Below are 14,538 nucleotides of genomic sequence, written 5' to 3'. Positions count from 1 at the left end.
CCCAGCCTGTTTTTAAAACTCATTTGAGTCCAAAGTAAACTTGGACAAATTAGAATTTAACCCAATTTATATTTCAATTCAATTTAATATCTTCAATTTTAACTCAACCCGCTTATTTGAAGTATTTCTGGCCTTTCTCAAAAATGCAGTTAACCAAAAGCCCCCACAGAAAGCATTTCGCTTTCAGCCTTACCAACTTTCCTTTTTAGAAAGAAAAAATCAAACAACGTTCTCTTCTCAACGGTAACTCACTGGGCTCCACTTCACGTCTATTTCACCATTCACTCTTCAATTTTCAAATCCAATATACCACAAACAAAGATTGATTACCCATTCACAGACGCCACCTTACCATTATTACATTAATTAATTCATTTCCAAATTACTGATTGTAACAAATAATACTGCTAATAAAATATAGTCAAACATATTCGATATCACCATAAATGATTTTCTAATTTCATACTTCTCTTCATTTTAATTTAATTGCACAAAGTTTAAATAAATCTTTTGATATCAAAGTGAAATCACTGAGATGGAATAAAAATAAAAACCCTTTTTTTTTTTCAAATTTGCAAAATCACTCTTTTTCTAAAAACAAGAAAATTAATACAGCTTTATCTAAGCTGTCTACACTCCTTTCGTCTTCGTTTCTTTTTCCCTCTCCGCGTTTTCATCCTTCTTCTCACATACACATACACACGCACACGACTACTACATTTTCAGACATATATAATATTTATACTCTTTCAATCCAAAACCACATTATTCAAACAACATGGCAGTCACCACATTTTTCTCTCTCTGTCTCCTCATCATCACCGCCGCCCTTCAAGTCGCCGGACAAACAACTCCGGTGGCTGAAGCTCCGGCACCGGCAGCCGATGACTGCAACGGTATATTCTTACAGTATGTGTTTACTTCCGGATCTAAAATCAAACCCACTTTGAAAGCTCGTCAACCCTACAAGTTTCAATCTATTCTCAGTATAACTAACAACGGGCTTGATGAACTTAAGTTATGGAGGGTTTTTGTTGGGTTTCAACATGATGAGATTTTGGTTTCTGCTTCTAATGCTGTGCTTGATGATGGGGAATCATTTCCTGCTTTAGTTGGTAATGGTACTGTTTTTGCTGGATTTCCGGCTGCCGATCTTAAGACTGCTATTGAAACGGCTGGAGATACTACACAGACGACTGCTCAAATCAAAATTGTGGGTACTCAGTTTGGAGTTGGGTCTCCTAATGTACCTATGCCCTCGAATATCTCTTTGGAAAATGATGGGTTTATTTGCCCTAAACCCTCTATGCAAGGTACGGATCTTCCATTTAAATTCATTGCTGCACCTCTTAATACAATATCAAAAATTAGTAGGACTGGTTATGTGAATTGTCAATTACGTACATGGTTTGAATAATTATGTTTGATTCGTATGCAACTTTGTTTTTCTATCAAATTTAGGCCAAAGTTTTGTGGAAATGGCTTTAGTTTAGATCTGTTGTCCATGGTCATAAGCTGATTCATTGTTGTGTTTTATGAATGATGCTGGAGGTTAAATTAACATTCAAATTGGCCAAATAATCGTGGGTCCTCTACTATTTTACTTTCAAATTAGATTTATTGGAGAATGATAAAGATGGGTATTAGACCGATAACTTTCTGGAGAATTTGGTTCATTACTATGTCAACTTGGACAGAACATTATGTCTGAATCTTGACAACTCTAAGGAAGTATATACGTCGTAAAGATTAGCTGTCATTTGACTATGTCTTCTTATCTAGAATTCCTAATGGATAGTTTGCAAAATTTCTTGAATTGTTACCTGGAAATATGGTTAACCATTGACATTTCAAGCTTATCCCTTAAATCATTGATAAACCTAAGTGGTTTAGAACATGTATTATTTGGAAATTCTACCTGCCTTTTTTAGTATTTTCTTCTTCTTCTTTTTTTTTAAAAAAACTATACTTTTTGCATATCTGAATTGCCTATGCTTAACTGTTCAGGAAAGAGTGTTATGCAAGTATGCTGTATTAAAGACGAAAAATTCAAGACAAATCTGACATTGGGTGAGAAATTTAGTCCACGCCAAGATGGGGATCTTACAATTATGTATGATATCCTAAGAACATATGATTCAAATTACTGGGCACAGGTTACCATCGCAAACCATAACCCCCTTGGCCGCCTTGATAATTGGAAACTAAGTTGGGACTGGATGAAGGATGAGTTTATTTGGGAAATGAAAGGCGCATATCCTTCTGTTGTTGATACTTCTGAATGTGTTTTTGGGCCACAGGCAAAATTTTATCAAAATCTTGACTTTTCCACTGGTTTGAACTGTCAGAGAAGGCCGACACTAATTGATCTGCCGCTGGAAAAGACCAATGATACAAAGTTGGGAATGATACCTTTTTGTTGTCGGAATGGGACAATCTTGCCACCTGCTATGGACCCAAGCAAGTCTGTTTCAGCATTCCAGATGAATGTCTTTAAAATGCCTCCAGATCTCAATCGCTCCTCGTTTACTCCTCCACAGAATTGGAAGATTGAAGGCAGACTGAATCCAGATTATAAATGTGGACCTCCAGTCCGTGTAAGCCCCACCCAAGTCCCTGATCCTAGTGGATTGTTACCTGCTACATCAGTATTTGCAAGCTGGCAAGTTGTATGCAACATCACCCAGCCAAAAGGAGCTAGCCCCAGATGCTGTGTTTCTTTCTCTGCTTTCTACAATGAATCGATCATTCCTTGTCCAACATGCGCCTGTGGTTGCCCTTCCAATACTGGTCGTACATGTAGCACGAAAGCCCCAGCTCTTCTCCTCCCATCTCAGGCTCTTCTGGTTCCATTTGACAATAGAACCAAGATGTCCCTTGCCTGGGCTGATATTAATCATCTTCCAGTTTCAAACCCATTGCCATGTGGAGATAACTGTGGTGTAAGCATCAACTGGCATTTGTTCACAGACTATAGGGGCGGATGGTCTGCCAGGATCACCATATTCAACTGGGAGGACGCTGCTTTTGCTGATTGGTTCACTGCGGTGGAATTGGACAAAGCAGCGGCTGGTTTTGATGCAGTGTATTCATTCAACGGAACTATGTTAGATGGGGTTAATAATACCATATTCATGCAGGGCCTTCCAGGCTTGAACTATATAGTAGCAGAAGCAGATGGAGCTAATCCAGAGAAAGATCCCCGAGTACCTGGAAAACAACAATCAGTAATCTCATTCACAAAGAAGAATATCCCAAACATCAACATTGCTGCTGGTGATGGGTTCCCAACAAAATTATACTTCAATGGAGAAGAGTGCTCATTGCCAAAGGTACTCCCAACAAGCAGTTCATCTAGAATATCTTCATTCACTGTCACTACTTCCATTCTTGCAGCAGTTGTGGTTTTTATGTTGGTGCGACAATAGCAGTGAGCTGTGGCGTTTTTTCTTCATTTCATACCTGCCAATTGATTCATTCTTTAGCGTCTGCTACCAGGTTTTAATGCTGGTGACCAATCTTTCAATCAGTTTGTCAGATTATGTCAATGTGTATCCAGGGACAAGGGTTTTTTCGGCAAGTTTTGATTTGTAACTATTTCTTACTCTGGAATTCTCATTCCAGACAATATTTGACTTTAACATTAATACCTGTATAATTAGCAGATAAGAATACCTCAGTTTGTTCATCATCATCCTTCTCTCTCTCTCTCCTAGTACAAGCGACGTGTGCTAACAGTTCCGAGTCTGTATGCAACTCAGATGAATCATGGTTTGTTTGTCTGAAATATAAAACTTAAGTCACTTGGTTCAATTTGTTAAAATTTGGGTATGTCAGTTACCTGTTGAAGGAATTGCATTTACCCTTTACTGTTGTGATGTATTATACCAAAATTCAACTTTTTAAGAATAGCATTTTACCCTGCCGGCTTAATATGGGTCTCTCTCCTATTGTAGATAGATATTAACAGTAAGTGGAGGAAAAATATGAAGATGGTCATATTTGTATAAAACCCAACTTCGATAGTGCTATACAGAATTAGCTAATACACAACATACATCTCAGAGTTTGAGCTGCACACCTAAAAATAAAACATGAAATGGAGCAAAACAATGAACTATAGGAATCCGACGGACTTATCCTAATAAGTGATTCAACTGAAATATGTACATCAATCCTGAAAGTGAAAGGAAAAAGATTGCATTATTGATGTTAGAACTTGACCTTCCTGTTTACGAAAATCCCTGCACCTAACGTCTGCACCCACGAAATGTGATTCTCCTACCAATACCAGCAAAAACTTTGCATGTTTGCCTTTGGCACACTATGCACTAGTATCATCCGACAGCTAACTCTTTTCCCTTCTGTGATCTATCTGATATCCATACTTCCCATCCGACAGCTACGCCTTTTTAGACCAGAATCCAAGTTCAATAGCTGAATAGAAAAATGAGACTTTGGTTCATAGGCAATTTTCAGGTGTAACAGCAACTATGTACACTGGCGTCTTCAACCTATATGTTTAAACTGTCAGGTACATCAACTAAGCTTTGTTCACATCTTAAACTGGAAGATTATCCAATGTGTATCCATCGAAGCCAAATTCAGTTTCAACTGGTCCAACACTTCCTTGCTGTCACACATGCAATTAATCAAAATTAGTAACGAGATCTTATTCATGAACTACAAAATTGATTTAAGAAGCTATATTTGTTAAAACATACCCAGTGAAATCCCACAAAGTGGCGCAGCAAACCTTACCACTACCTCGTGAAGGTAGAGAGGTTGTTTTCGAAAGACCCTCGGCTCAAGTATACAAATTAGAACTCACCTGTTTTAGGAAGGCACTCATGAGGTCATCCTGTCCAAATTGCTCCGGGAAATTGGTACTCTGATAGTCTGCGTCGGGAAATCTTTCAGCTTTAACAGCAAGCATATTCCTACTGACAGAGTTAAGTTGTTGTCCACCCATAAGATTAGTATGTCCACTTTCTTCACCATTGGTGTACATTGGTTTCCCAATAGGACCATTTCTATTTTGTCCATTGTTGTGTGTTGAAGAAATCCCCTGTTGCAGTAACAATTGTGATGAGAGACCCTGAGTTCCTTGTATACTTGGGTGATGAGATGAGTCAAAGGATGAACCAACATTCTGTAAACCCCAGTTCTGCAATTTTGGCTGATGGAGGTCGTTGAAAATATCATAATTAGTAGGGAAACCTCTAGATCCTTTGATATCAGAATTCGCCTCTTCCTGAAGCATCCCTCGATTAGTCAAAGTGGACATCCCTGAACTATTACTCCCAAGAGAAAAGTTGTAGTTTTGCAACTCCTTGCTTTGATTTACTGAGAAATCTACCATTGAAGATGCTTGGGAGACTGGATTGTAAACACTCGCTCGTGCATTGTCAACAATACGACACCGTGCTAGGACCGCACCAGGTATCCCTTCTGATGACAAAGATTGCTGCATGGACAATGGAAGCCTCGAAGCTTGACTGCCATTATTAGCTCCACATAGCATTTGAGCCGTAGGTTGTGATTGGGGCATTCGCATAACCACAGAATTGTTATGTTGTGCCATGGAGTTTACTTGCATATTCATACCCACAAAGGTCTGGGAAGGGTGGTGCAAATTTGCAAGCTGCTTTGGTTCCATGGTGGTTGGAATTCCATGCAGCAAGTCGATTTGCTTATTGCTATTATTCAGTTGTTGTTGCCCTTCTGGAAATCTCACCTGGGAATTTTCGAAGCTGAAAAGGTTTCTTTGATCTACTAGGGGAATAGATATGGCAGATTTTGTAGCAGATCTACCAAGGGCAGCTGCTTGGAGGGTAGCAAGACTTTGTGCAGGGATTTGACCAGCAGCAGCAATAGCTTGAAGATCAAGCCCATTGAGGGAAGATATTGTTCCGAAGGTTGCATCTGGGCGTCCCATGAAAGAGTTGTTCAGTCCATTCTGGTGCTGCGATACACAACTCAACCTTCTAAGATACAACCGATATTTCTGCAGAAAATGATTGCCACCATTGAGTGCTCTGGTAAAGAGATAAGGCAAACTTTTTTGTACTACACAACGCAAAACGAATACAAGACAGACTTGGTGCTATTAAACTTCTTGGGCTTGACACGGTAAAAGGGTAAGAAGTAGAAGTCTTAAATTACCTGAAGGTGGCTAGCAACATTTTCTCTGGTTAGTCCAGGAACATTCATCAGTTCCAAGATTTTCTTCGGAACAGCCTCTGCATTCATATCCAATTTTGAAAGGTTTAGCGTGGTCGAATACACAACAAATATGTAGATAAATATTCATCTAGAGTTCACATAAACCAAGTCGTACAGTAAAAGACAGCACAACAAAATTATATGACTCCTTATAACAAGATTAAATCGTGAGAGACTATAAAAAGTTTGGGCACTTGAGAATATTTATCTTATCTAGTCATTTTTCATTTCTGCCAACTTCTTTCTTTTTCGTTTTCTTTACCAACACTTCTAATCATTTTCTTCCAATTACATCCAGCTTTTATTTCATTGTTTCTTTCTTCTTTCTTTTAGAAAATCATGCTGAGAAAATTTAACCTATAATTGATGCTCTGTTGCGATTAACTTACTATACTCTCTATTAGTTCTTGACTACTTCAACTGCAATAGCCCTTCAAAGAAAGGTACAAAATTATTTGATTAAATGATTGGACTAACAATGAATAGAATAATATCAACCTTTTGATAACACTTAACAAATTTGATATGACCGAGTAAATGACGTCTGAACAAACCAAAATTAACCTGGCTAAACCATAAATTTCATATAATCCATCCTTTAGTTATTCTACTTAAGTTATCGCGCAAGTGTTTTTAACAAACCACTCCCCCGACCCACGTTCACTCAAAATTGGACGTTACCCTCAACTACTTAAATAATCTGTTCAAACTTCCTCTTTTTAATCTCAGCAAGGGAACTGTCAGTTGAAATTGAATGGAGGAAGTAATCATGTGAACAAAGGCGGGGTGGAGTAGTTGGACATCTTGCCTTTGTTCACATGATTTGTTGAGATGAAAAAGAGGTAGTTTGAACAGAATATAAATAGTCAAAGATGCCACAACAGGTATAACTAAGCCTCAACTTCAAGCTAGTTGGAGTTTGCAAATAGAGAAAGATTTGGATATTTCCCCTTCACTGTCCACCGAAGGTTGGGAGAAAGAAGGGATAATGCATGAGGAAGCAAAAAAAAAGACAAAATTTAGGTTAGGCTAATGAATAATTCAACTGAAAAGAACTCTTTCTACCAGTTGTATGGTCACAGATCTCTGTTCAGTTTCCACTGCCAGAAATCAAACAACACAAAAACTGGGAATCTTTACGAGTAAGGTCGTACTGAAAAGGCACTCAAGGGAGAACTCATCCATTAACAACAAGTACGAAATATGCTATATGGCATGTGCAAATAAACATTTAACATCCAGACAAACGGAGCAACAAGGGAATATGTTAACGAGATAAAAAGTGAAACACATAACAAACAGAATCGAAAATGTTCATACTGTCAATTCCAAGTTGATGCACAGCTTGTACAAATTGTTGATGAAGCTCCACAGACCAAACGACACGTGGCTTCTTTTGTGAGGATGTATCATCCCTTTCTTCACCTTCTTCATCCTCTTCCTTTCTTTTCTTGGAGTTTTTCCAGTTTCCTTCATTAGCTGAAGATGAGTAATCAACATCCTCCGATTGTTTCTGCTGTCGATCTCCCTCTTCCACACTTCCTGATTGATCAAAATTATTGTCCCTCCACTCCTGTTTCCTTTTACGAACAACATGTTGCCAAATATTCTTAAGTGCCTCAATCCGCACCGGTTTGATCAAATAATCATACGCACCATGAGTAACTCCTTTCATAACCACATCCTTACTATCATCAGCAGACATCACTATAACACCAATCACAAAAATTGAAAGTCATAATCACCAATCAGTACAAATAAACCTAAGAACATCACAGTTTTTAACTAAACAAGAATACTCACTTATAACAGGCAAGTCCATCTCCAGACCAATGTGCTCAAGAAGTTTGAAACCATCCATGTCTGGCATGTGTACATCACTTATAACAATGTCAAAACCATTCTTATTTTCCCGGAGATATGATAGTGCAACCTCAGCCCTATTACACTTGGTGACTGAAACATCATAAAAATGAACTTTAAATCTCACTAAAATAACATAAAAACAGAGATCTAGAATCATTTCCAATAAATATTCAAATTAAATTTAATACCTTCATAGTGACAGTTCCTGAGCATCTTCTCCAAGATCTTTAAACAAGTAGGGTCATCATCAACTACAAGTACCCGGAGTCCCACCGGAAACTGATCGGAAACCACATCACCGGACTTCCAAGAACCAGTAGAACTGAGAACAGACCCACTACCAATATTCATTATTTTTTCAAATTTCAACAACTATACATCAACACAACAACCCCAAATAGTAGTAGTAACAGTAGATATCAATCTCCACACATAACAAAAACCATTAAAAAAAAATTGTAACAGAAAGAGACAGAAGAAAGTTGTTATACTAAAAGATTGAATTTTTAGAAGATTAAAAGCTCATTTATATATAAATTTTTGTGTTATGCAACAAAAGGAGAGTTCAATCTCTTCTTTCTCTTCTTCTCTTATGGGATGTGTAATGTAATTTTTTTTCTCTACTTGCTTTTTGGGGTTTATCTTACTTTTACAATTTTATTCTTTTAATGGTTCTTTTGATTTCTTTTATTTATATTTTTAATTTTTATTTTCTTTCCATATTTGATAGTGGGTCTTCGAATCCAGCTCATACATAAGTTTCTGTAACCCCATGCCAGCCCAAAATCTTATATTTTACATTTTACATTTTACATTTATATTATTTTACTATATGATTTTTTTTACTTTTATAAAGCATCATATCGTACATGCATAATACTGTATTCTTTGTATGTATATTTAGCGTAACTGGGTAAAAGACAATCATTCTTTCACACTACTGGAACACCTATTTATTAACCTATTGGTTAGTAATAATATTAATAATAATGCAATGGAATATGCTTTATCCACTACTTTTAAAAACTATTTCTTTCTTTATTCTATTTATCTTTTCTTTTTCTTTGAGGTTCAAGTAGTCCTTGCTTAGTAGCTGGGAATATTTTCCACTGTAATATAAGAATTCCAATCTATTAACTCACTCTATTATCAGATCCCAAAATAAAAGACTACTGTTATTTTATTATTAGGGACAAGGTGTAATACTCCGCAACTAGAAAGAGCTAGAATTGTTTTTGGAAAGAATGAAAAATCTGGAAATTTGATAAAAAAATTAAGTCAAGTATGAGTTTTGCGTCAACTTCAAACGACCATAACTCCTAGCTCAGGATGAGTTAGGTGTGCTACAAGATACCGTAGGAAAGATCTTTGAATTATCTTTCCAACGCCATAGAGTTTAATCAGTTTCCAGTTCGTATGAGGGAGATATGCCCATTTGAAGTTGAGTTGTCTAGATAAGGAAAGTCAAAAGCGGATTTTAGAAGGGTATTATGGTCTTTTCACTACCCAATTAAATTATTTCGTTTTTGGTAATTACTTAGGGGTATAAACTGAATTTGGTCAGTTTACGCACTCAAAGAATTCAAGCTAGGGTTTTTAGAGAAAGAACGCAAGAGGAGAAAAGAGGAGAAAGAGCCAAAGTTCATCGTTCTTGAGGTTTTGCTTGTGGATTTCGTCAAGGGGTGATCCCTACGAGGTATGTGAGATCACATAGCATTGGATTAGTTCACCCATGCGTCAATCATGATTTATTTCAGCGAATTTAGATTCTTGAAGGTTTTAGAAATTGAGTTCTTGATGGATTTGTTTGAAGTTTCTATTGGGTTCATGATTCTTGGACCTGTTGAGGAGTTCTTGATTTAGATTCATGAAATTAGGTGTTGCTTTGAGTAGATTCTTGCATATTTTGATTATGTAGTCGAATCTAAGTGTTTGGGGAAAGACCCAATTGAGTTTAGAGGGTTTAGAGTTGAAAAACGAGCAAGAAAAATCATCAAACACTTGGGGAGGGGGCTGAGGCGCCGCGCCACTCAGAGCGCCCCAGAAGGTGTTCTATAGTTGGGGCCTTGGGGAACCGCGCCAGCCAGTGCGCCCCAACTTCAGTTCTGAAGTTCAGCCTCTGGCGCCCCGCACCACTCAAAGCGCCAGGGATGCCAGGCCGTCTACCATTTTCCACTTCTTTCCATACTAGTTCCCTTGAAATGTACCTATGTTTCCTAGTTTATTTCTACACTCTAAGGTACGTCTAAACAACATGAAATCATTAATAACATGAGATCATGGGCCTTGAATCCATAATTCAATTCAAGGAAAGTTAAGAGTCAAGTCAAGAGAAGTTCATAGAGTTTTCCAAAAGTCTTTTACAAACGTTTTAACTTTGTTTTAAGACTTGAGTTTTGAGTTGAATAAAGAGTAAAGATTGAAGTTCATTTCTTCAAAAGAGTATATCGAGACTATGTATTCCCAAAGAGTAAAATGTTTTCACATTTAAGCAAGAAAGAAAACTTTGATTTCCAAAAGAATCTTTGAGCTAGTTTTCCAGTAAAAAGTAAATGCTTTCACAATTAAGAAAGAGAGGAAACTTTGATTTCCAATAGAGCCTTTGAGCTAAGGTTCTATTACTCCTCAAACATATTTTTTATTTGTAATTTTGTACACCTTTTTGGCTTACATGACATACAAATATCTCTCACGCGCCTCAACTGCGTGGAGTCACAGAGTGTCATATAAGTCAAAAGATGTATAAAATTACAAAATAAAAAAGAATTCAAGAGGGTAATAGGACATTAACTTAGTTAAGGTGTGTCTCTAAAATTTCATGTCACGGCCCGAGCCTACACCCTGGACGTGACCGGCACTCGAGAACCATTGTTGTTCCCCAAGGGAACCCTCATCCTGGCTAACTATAAGCGAAAGACTAACTCAAGCATACATAAACATCAATTGAAAGAAACGTTCAAAAACATTTTAGTGAATCTCAAAACTTTGCTGAATATATTGAGTATGAAACATAAGTTTTAAATAAAACATTTGAAAACTAAAAGAATCTCCAAAACTGTCTATCTATGAAGTCTCTACTATACAAAGATGAGTGTCGGGACAAGACCCACGACTCCTCAAGGAAACTACTACAACAACTCATAAAACTAGAGTCCTCCAGAAGCAATGAGGTCTTACTTAAAAGCTGACGAGCAGATATAGTGATCTCAATAGACTCTTATTGAAGATCCTAAGAACCTGTATCTGCATCATAAAAAGATGCAGGTCGAATGACATCAGTACATTGAATGTACGAGTATGTAATATAGTTGAATAGCAAATAACTGAACTGATAAGACTACAATAGATAAAACATAAACTCAATTGAATGTAAAAGATTAAGTGAATGAAATCATTTAAAACTTTATAAAAGCACCTACTCATCTCTGAAACTCAACATAATAAGTGATATGATAAAAATATAATTTTACCTCTATTTGGGAGATACTCTAACCGACAACCATCACTATGAGCTACGTAATGATACAACGTCTTGCTCATGCTGCTAGAACTGTCCTATACCTTGCCGGGGTATAGAACACATCAACTAAGTGGATCCACTAAGCTATGCCCAAAGGCACTAAGGATTCATCTAAAAAGTATGATCCTTTACCCATGTTGGCTACATGGTTTATGAGAAATTTGAGTTGTTTGAATTCATCCCCATATTGGTGCTCAATACTACTCATAATAATATATACTCATGATCAAATGTATAAAACATATTCTTTCTCTTGTTTGAGATAATTGCTCAAATTATCCTCTTAAAAGAGGTAACTGCTTGGAAATATCTTTGAGGAAAAAGGCATAAATTCACCCTTGAACTTGTCTCGAAAAGTCAGTTACACGCTTAAACTATCATAACGACCTATTACACACATTTACTATTTAAAAATGAATTTTTTTACCCCCTAAAATTGATGTGGCAAAAAATAAAAAAAAATAAAAAAAGAAAAGCGCGTTTGACAGTTAATAAGGTAAAACAATAAATTAAAATTTTCTTTTTACTATCACCCTACCCCCACCCTCCACCTCCCACCCAACGCCTCTTCTTTTTCACAAGCAACCATCTTCTTCTTCACAGGCAACCATCTTCTTCTTCTTCTTCTTATTTTTTTTTTCATACCCAATTTCCATCCACCCCACTATACCTCCACCAATTCCTCCCCCCACCCTCCATCATATCCTATTTTGATGCTTATTCGATTTCACCATTTTCATTATATTTGATTTTTCTCTTCGACTTTGTTGGTGGTTGATAAAATTGATGATTAAGTTTAAAAAATAAAATATAATGATGGATTTGTTGGCGTGGGGTGACAAAGAAGTGGGAATTGAAGGTGGTGGAGAAGAAAATTTTGATATTGACAATGGTGGTAGTGATATTTGGTGGTGGGTTTGTATATTTTGATGGTGATGATGTAATTTTGGTGATGAGTTTGTTTATGAGTGTCAAATTTTGTTGTGGATCTTTATAATTTTTTTGGGGATAATTGTGATAGTATGATTTTGATGGTGAATTTGATCGTAGGTGGTGAAATTTATGATGACTATTTTGATTTTCATGGTGAAATATATAGATTTTGTAGTAATGTGGCGGCAATGGTAGTGGTTTCATGGTGGTGTTCATTGAAGAAGAAACAATTGAATGATATGGAGAATTTTAGTAAAAAATTGGCATGGCATCTGATGTGGCGCAAGTGTGATACACCTCCCATTGTGAGAGTGGTGCTACACGTCTTAGGGGTAAAAAAAATCACTATTTAGTAGCAGAGGTGTGTAATAGGTCACTATATTAGTTTAAGCGTGTCACTGACTTTTCGAAACAAGTTCGGGGGTGAATTTATGCCTTTCCCTATCTTTGAACTCAGAAACTCTTTTAGAAATAAAAATTTCTCTTTTCTCAATGTAAAAGTGATACATTTGAGAATACTTAGTTCCCTTAAACTTTACTCAAAATGTCTCTTTAAACTTTCCTAAAAAAAACAATTAAAAACACAAATATTGGCTTTAAAAGATTCTCAAGATTTATAACTCAATATAGAGTTCATGCTGAAATATAGATATGAACGAATCAACTCAAGAATCTCAATGACAATATATGAAACTCAATACTTAGAACTCAAGAACTCAAAATCAACTCAATAAAAGCTCTTGTACTTTTCTCTTAAACTCTCTTTAGTTTGGAATATGAATTAAGACATATGACTTGTACATGTAGAATCTCTCAACGATTAATGAAGCCTTTACGAGCTAATACAAAGAGGAGAACGTAGTCACGATTCAAAGGAACATGTTCGAAAAGAAGCACGAAATAAAAAGGATCAGGTGACCATGATGTACTGAGTGACGCGTCGCCCCAAGGCCTGAACTTCTGAAGTTCAGCCTTGGCGTGCCATCCTTGCCCCTACCCAGAAAACCGATGAATTTTTCTTCTCAATTTAGGGTCCTAACTCATTTAGAATTGAGTAATTCTTCCTAAACCCTTCTTGATTCTCCACCCCAACACAAATTCATAGAAATTTCATACAATCCCTTTCAAGAAACACAACTCATACTCAAGAAACTCAAAACCTCCATTGTTAAAGAATGAAACTAAAATCAAGAACTACTCAAGAATCTCTTAATATAACGATTTCATGGACAAATTCAAGGATGAATTAGATGTATGGCATGAGTAAGAACAAGTTACATACCTCGAAAGAACAATGTTCTTGGTGAAAATTGATGGGATCTTAACGAACGCTCAAAACCTATCTCTTTCTCCTCTTGAACTCTTCTCTTATTTTTTCTAAGTGTTTAGGAACAACAAAGAATGGTTTAGCATCTGATTAGACCCTTAATTGGGTGAAGAAAAACGTGTTAAGCCTAGTGGAAAAAGGAAAAGAGCAAAATACCCTCTTCTAAAATGGATGAAATGCCTTAAATAGAGAGGTTTCACTCAAACAGGCATAAAGTTTTACTCCGATCTCGAAATTTAGCAAACTATGTGGCGTTGGAAAGAGGACTCAAATACATTCAATTTGATAGCTCATAGGACACCTAGTTCTTTACGTGCTAAAAGATATGGTTGATTGAGTTTGACACAAAACTAGAAACAGATGGTGACTCGCACAAACTTCTCTTTAGTTCTTTCGAAATCCAAGGTGTTACATTTCAATCATAATCTAGGGGGTACTTGTGCCTTATCCTTTGTTGTTGTTGTTGTTGGTTTTGTTGGACTCGCATGAACTTCTCTTTAGTTCTTTCGAAATCTGAGGTGTTACATTTCAATCATAGTCTAGAGGGGTACTTGTGCCTTATCATTTGTTGTTTTTATTGTTGTTGTTGGACTCACACGAACTTCTCTTTAGTTCTTTCGAAATCCGAGGTGTTACATTTGAATCATAATCTAGGGGGTACTTGTGC

At 36.6% G+C, this 14,538-nt stretch overlaps 2 protein-coding genes across 3 annotated transcripts; one reads left to right on the top strand and one right to left on the bottom strand.

Annotated features, from left to right (window-relative positions):
* The first annotated feature begins 664 nt into the window (after nucleotides 1–664).
* On the top strand, nucleotides 665–3,823 carry LOC102579279 (COBRA-like protein 7). Its single transcript, XM_006363519.2, has 2 exons — nucleotides 665–1,313; nucleotides 2,008–3,823. Exons 1-2 carry the CDS (start codon nucleotides 779–781, stop codon nucleotides 3,426–3,428), a joined length of 1,956 nt encoding a protein of 651 aa, XP_006363581.1. The 5' UTR covers nucleotides 665–778; the 3' UTR covers nucleotides 3,429–3,823.
* Nucleotides 3,824–3,974: 151 nt separating this feature from the next.
* LOC102578736 (two-component response regulator ARR2-like) lies at nucleotides 3,975–8,731 on the bottom strand. Of its 2 annotated transcripts, XM_006363518.2 has the most exons (7): nucleotides 8,280–8,731; nucleotides 8,029–8,181; nucleotides 7,546–7,932; nucleotides 6,166–6,242; nucleotides 4,832–6,007; nucleotides 4,559–4,633; nucleotides 3,975–4,501 (listed from the first exon to the last, which is right to left on the bottom strand). In XM_006363518.2, the coding sequence occupies exons 1-6, from the start codon at nucleotides 8,440–8,442 to the stop codon at nucleotides 4,562–4,564; spliced, it is 2,028 nt and encodes a 675-aa protein (XP_006363580.1). In that variant the 5' UTR covers nucleotides 8,443–8,731; the 3' UTR covers nucleotides 3,975–4,501; nucleotides 4,559–4,561. The 2 variants fall into 2 exon arrangements, with proteins under 2 accessions (XP_006363580.1, XP_006363579.1); XM_006363517.2 differs by having other exon boundaries at nucleotides 3,975–4,633.
* Nucleotides 8,732–14,538: the final 5,807 nt, after the last annotated feature.

The sequence above is a fragment of the Solanum tuberosum genome, unplaced genomic scaffold, assembly GCF_000226075.1.
Source record: "Solanum tuberosum cultivar DM 1-3 516 R44 unplaced genomic scaffold, SolTub_3.0 scf00444, whole genome shotgun sequence".
Lineage (NCBI taxonomy): Eukaryota > Viridiplantae > Streptophyta > Magnoliopsida > Solanales > Solanaceae > Solanum > Solanum tuberosum.
This window is presented reverse-complemented; position numbering and strand designations above follow the sequence as displayed.